This window comes from Ictidomys tridecemlineatus, chromosome 8 (genome assembly GCF_052094955.1).
Source record: "Ictidomys tridecemlineatus isolate mIctTri1 chromosome 8, mIctTri1.hap1, whole genome shotgun sequence".
Classification (NCBI taxonomy): Eukaryota; Metazoa; Chordata; class Mammalia; order Rodentia; family Sciuridae; genus Ictidomys; species Ictidomys tridecemlineatus.
In genome coordinates, this window is record NC_135484.1 from 25,355,194 (window position 1) to 25,360,926 (window position 5,733).

At 46.7% G+C, this 5,733-nt stretch overlaps 1 protein-coding gene across 1 annotated transcript; it reads left to right on the forward strand.

The window, feature by feature from the left end:
- Positions 1 to 1,020: 1,020 nt before the first annotated feature.
- Cited2 (Cbp/p300 interacting transactivator with Glu/Asp rich carboxy-terminal domain 2) lies at positions 1,021 to 3,874 on the forward strand. The gene is made up of 2 exons (XM_005329817.5): positions 1,021 to 1,277; positions 1,740 to 3,874. The coding sequence occupies exon 2, from the start codon at positions 1,748 to 1,750 to the stop codon at positions 2,570 to 2,572; it is 825 nt and encodes a 274-aa protein (XP_005329874.1). The 5' UTR covers positions 1,021 to 1,277; positions 1,740 to 1,747; the 3' UTR covers positions 2,573 to 3,874.
- Positions 3,875 to 5,733: the final 1,859 nt, after the last annotated feature.

Below are 5,733 nucleotides of genomic sequence, written 5' to 3' on the forward strand. Positions count from 1 at the left end.
TTTCTTAATTACAAACCCATTTGCCTCTAAATCAACCCCAAACCGTCAGGCAGAGCCCGGAGGGAGGCTGTGCAAGTTTGCACACACCCCCACCTCCCGGATCAAGGGCAATAGCAGAAGCAAGTAACTGTGTATGTGCAAAAAGGTGGATCTGGGGACGAGGATCGCTGAGTTTGTTTACAGAGCTGAGACGCCTCAGCTCGGATGCCAAAGCTACCAAGAGCTGCAAACGCAAACTTAGCAGAAGCACACGTACCCCGGGAGCGCCGAGCGAATCCAAAAGTGCGGACAGGATCCCCGAGCGCGGGAGTGGAGGCAGCAGGGCCTGCGAGCGCGCTCGGTTCACCTGCAGCAGCTGCATCTCCCCGCCCCCCCACCCCCGCCCCCAGTTCATGTCCTTGAAAGTGGGGGGGGGGCATGCATCTACTTGCAGAATATATCTAGATTAGTTTTATCTGCTGCCCCCTATAAAAACACAAAAGCACAGCTCAGGAAAGCGCTCTCAGGGGGAGGGCATTATTTGTCCGGAGATTTAAAAACACAACTCGGGGAAGCACAAACCACTCTTCGCAGCTTGGAGAGGTTTTTGCAGCAACGAAGAGGCAAAAAGGCACTCTGGAGGGCGGGGATGCTGAGGAAAAAACCCCTTTCCAGTAGAGGGCAGGCCATATCGCTAGGTGAGTCGGGACCCGGGGTTGGGAAGATCCGGTCAAAGGTAGACGGTGAGTTTTCCTCACTCCTCTCCGGGTAGGCGCTACCATGGGGCTGGGAGGACGGGAAAAAGTATCCCGCTGCCCCAGAGGTGACAGACCTAGCCCTAGCGCTTTAGGGCAAGAAGGAAACCAGAATCGGGGAACAACGGGGCGGCGCCTGAGCGCGCAGCCTCTGCGCACGTGCCGCTGGCGCCGGGGACACGGCTCCCCGGCCCGATCCAGTGTGCCCTAAATTCCGGAATCCATGTGTTTGCGCCGCCCGCCGGGGAGGCTTTCGCTCCGCCCTTCTGAAATCCCTTATATTAACTGTGGCCAAAGCCCTAAGAAACACAGCTCATTGTTGGCAGCTGCCGGGCGGTCCTGCCGAGCTGTGAGGGCAGCGGAGGGGAAATAAAAGGGAACGGCTCCGAATCTGCCCCAGCCACCGCTGTGAGACCTCGGCGCCGACATCGCGACAGCGAGCACCTAGCACTCCAGGAAATCCCCCTCTATGTGCTGCTGAGCTGGTCCTGGACCCGACGATCCCGCCCTCGGTCTTCGGAGCAGAAATCGCAAAGACGGAAGGTAAACGCGGCGGGCGAAGCTGGCTGGGGCTCCTGCCAGTCCAGTCCTCCGAGGGCAGGGTTTGCCCGGAGGAAGAGCGTGAGGCGGAGCTGGGGAATAACAACAGGATGTGCAACAACAGGATGAGGAGGGCTGATTTAATGCCTGAAGTTCGCGGCAGGGCTACGGGGCACTTCCTTTATTAGGCCACTTCAGGGAACACAGGGGGGTGTGGGCTCGGGCACCCCACCACCACTCCGATTGCAGGGGAAGGGGCTGTTTGTGCAGCGCCTAGCTATGTGGTGGGTGGCAGGTCCGCCGAGGTGGCGAGCTCGGGTGCACAGGGTACTAGTGGGATCCTGGGGGGTGGTTCGCAGCTGACGTGCGCTGGGGGAGCCTGGGAAGCAGAGGCAAAATAAGGGGTGCTCTTTGGTGGGCAACACGTGTGGCGCTGGTCTTACCGTCTGCCTTTTTCACTTTCAGGACTAGAGATGGCAGACCATATGATGGCCATGAACCACGGGCGCTTCCCCGACGGCACCAACGGGCTGCACCACCACCCTGCCCACCGCATGGGCATGGGGCAGTTCCCGAGTCCCCATCACCATCAGCAGCAGCAGCCCCAACACGCCTTCAACGCCCTGATGGGCGACCACATACACTACGGCGCGGGCAACATGAATGCCACGAGCGGCATCAGGCACGCGATGGGGCCGGGGACTGTGAATGGAGGGCACCCCCCGAGTGCACTGGCCCCCGCGGCCAGGTTTAACAACTCCCAGTTCATGGGCCCCCCGGTGGCCAGCCAGGGAGGCTCCCTGCCTGCCAGCATGCAGCTGCAGAAGCTCAACAACCAGTATTTCAACCATCACCCCTATCCCCACAACCACTACATGCCGGATTTGCACCCTGCTGCAGGCCACCAGATGAACGGGACAAACCAGCACTTCCGAGATTGCAACCCCAAGCACAGCGGCGGCAGCAGCACCCAAGGCGGCTCGGGCGGCAGCAGCACCCCTGGCGGCTCCGGAGGCACCTCGGGCGGCGGCGCGGGCAGCAGCAGCAGCAGCAACGGCGGCGGCGGCGGAGGCAGTGGCAGCAACATGCCCGCCTCCGTGGCCCACGTCCCTGCTGCAATGCTGCCGCCCAATGTCATAGACACTGATTTCATCGACGAGGAAGTGCTTATGTCCTTAGTGATAGAAATGGGCTTGGACCGCATCAAGGAGCTGCCTGAACTCTGGCTGGGGCAAAACGAGTTTGATTTTATGACGGACTTCGTGTGTAAACAGCAGCCCAGCAGAGTAAGCTGTTGACTTGATCGAAACCCGGGCGAAAGAAATCAAACCCCCAACTTCTTCGGTGTGAATTAAAAACATTCCCTTAGACACAGTATCTCACTTTTCAAATCCTGAAAGGTTTGAGAACTTGGAAACAAAGTAAACTATAAACTTGTACAAATTGGTTAAAAAAAAAATGCTGCCACTTTTTTTTTTTCCTGTTTTTGTTTCGTTTTTGTAGCCTTGACATTCACCTCCCTTATGTAGTTGAAATATCTAGCTAACTTGGTCCTTTTCGTTGTTTTTTTTTACTCCTTATTTCCTCACTTTCTCCAGTGCTCAACTGTTAGATATTAATCTTGGCAAACTGCTTAATCTTGTGGATTTTGTAGATGGTTTCAAATGACTGAACTGCATTCAGATTTAGGAGTGAAAGGAAAAAAATTGCATTAGTTGGTTGCATGAACTTTGAAGGGCAGATATTACTGCACAAACTCTGCCATCTCGCTTCATTTTTTAAACTATGCATATGAGTACAGACTAATTTTTAAAATATGCTAAACTGGAAGATTAAAACAGATGTGGGCCAAACCGTTCTGGATCAGGAAAAGTCATACTGTTCACTTTCAAGTTGGCTGTCCCCCCTCCCCCATATGTACAGACAATAATAGGGTGTGGAATGTCGTCAGTGGCAAACATTTCACAGATTTTTATTTTGTTTCTGTCTTCAACATTTTTGACACTGTGCTAATAGTTATATTCAGTACATGAAAAGATACTACTGTGTTGAAAGCTTTTTAGGAAATTTTGACAGTATTTTTGTACAAAACATTTTTTTGAAAAAATACTTGTTAATTTATTCTATTTTAATTTGCCAATGTCAATAAAAAGTTAAGAAATACTTGTTTTCTAGAAGTCATTTGGGGTGGTTTGTTCCCTTTGGTACTCCTGCCCCTTGTCTGTAAGGTGAACACTTTATTGATGAGAGTAAGCATTCCAAAGGATAAGTTACAGGACACTAAAACAGGTCATGATGAGCTTAAGCGGAGAGCAGGATTTAACATAATTGGCATAATGCTTCATTGTTATTGTAACATGCCTCTTGGTGTGGTTTAAATCAAAAGCTGCAAACTTGTCAAAGTGCTTTTTTTCCCCCTTAATTGCCATCATATTTGAGTGTAGAGTTATAAAGGTTTGCAATGCTAAACATAAATATCTCATGGGGTGGGGGGATCAAGTGTTTCTGGTTATACCTGATTCAACTACTTAAATGGAGATAGACTGGAATAATATACTGAGTGATTGATGGGGTTGGCATTAAATATAAATCTACCTTTATCTCTAGTGTCGAATTTTATTTCTCAGCAAAAAGTACTAAGGATAGGCACACATTTCTAACTTAATCTCTGAAATAGCTTCTGACTGGTTTATAGTTCTGGGAAGAAGAGGGGGCGGAATTCCACCTTGAGGCTTGCTATTTTGTTCTCCTATAATATTTAAAATTTACTCAGCTAGGTTGATTCAAAGGTCAAATTACAATCTTCACAAAATGTTCCCTCTCAAGCATGCCCTGTTTTCCAGAATTCTGAGCTTTGCTTTTGCATGCATTGAGAACAACATACATAGGATAAGATCATTTTAACTTTGACTAGATGAGTACCAAGGATATTATAACTACAATTAAATGGGTGTCAAGTTTTAGCCTCATAAAATCAAGCAAAAGGAAAAGTATTGTTAAGATCTTAGATTATCCCAAGTAGAATGAGAAGGAATTTTGTTTTCCCTTTCATGTTACCATGGTTTATCCTATGTTTGTAAGAGCAACACACCTACATTCTAGAAAAAAATAGACTTTTGTACTTATCCTACTGGGGGAGTAGAAATGTAGGTTGAAAAAAAATCTTACAAATAATGCTTTCAAAGGGCATTTCATTTAGAATTTTGGATTCTCATCTTAATAAATCAGGAAAAGTGGACATATAGAGATGTGACATTAAAATCTGGCATAAAGATCAGTGTAATTCACTTCACCTACATTCTACATACTACTATTTTCGAGGCAGGACATGTAAAACTAAGATGCAAATTCTACTGAACTTTTTATACCTCTCTAATTGATACTTTCTTATTAAAACTTATGTACAGAATAATTTCTCTGAAAATACACTGTATCATCCAAAACTTTCACTCCATCTTAAAAGACCAATCCAGATTTCCACCTTAATAGTTAAAACCTAAGTTTTCTTCAGCTATGATATGTCAATACTAAAGCTGCAATCAGCAATAAATCTTCCTGGCTAAGCATTTTCACAGTAAGTTTTTCTTTTCCATTTTCTTCTTCTTTCTTTCTTTTTTCCCCAGAAGCTCAAGTGAAATAATGTTTGCATACATATTAATATAGCAATTCTAGTTCTTTTTTCACTTGTAGCAGGAAAAAAAGAAAGAAAGAAAGCTATTGGAGACTTTTTTTTTTTTTGCATAAAGAAAGAAGTAAAAGAATTGTCTTGCCACTACCCTTCACCATTTATTCTGCCAGGGAATAAGCCTCAGCACCTGCTCTGTCACTAAATTCCTCCTGCTGCTCAAACGACGGAACATGTATGTAGAGATGCAGAAACTAAGGAACTATTATTAGATCTTGGGCCCATCCCTGCCAGAATAGAGAACTCAAACAGAGGAGCTGGCTAAAAGCACAATTTATCCTCAGTACAAATACAAACCCCACCCTACCCCACCCCACTCCCCCACTCTCCCACCCCACCCCACCCCCATTTACTTCAACAATCCTTGTTTCCTTAAAACTTTCTTGATCAACAAGAGAGCAGATTCTATGTGATATTTGCAGGTCTCTTAAGCAGAGAAAAATAAGCCCTTGTTTGAACAATCTGATTAATGAAACCTGTACAGTGACCTAGATCACCCGGCTACTGGCAGACATTTGCAAAACCTTCTGTGGTCTTGCTTCCTACTAAGTTGCTTATAGTGTATGGGGAAATTTGACCTCTGTACCTTGGCTGTTTGTCAAAAGGTTCTAATATGGTACAAGAGAGCTTCTGTTCTTTAAGCTTTGTCCACAAATAGACACTCCATGCTTGATTTTCAAGAGGAGATCAATGATAAGCAACAGCACAACCTCATAGACACATGTCAGAAAAATAAGTCTCCATTAATAAAAACATGCACCTCTACCATGTGCA

What these genes read in the sequence shown, in the direction of transcription:
- Cited2 (XM_005329817.5), top strand. Translation starts at nt 1,748, where the DNA reads ATGGCAGACCATATGATGGCCATGAACCACGGGCGCTTCCCCGACGGC.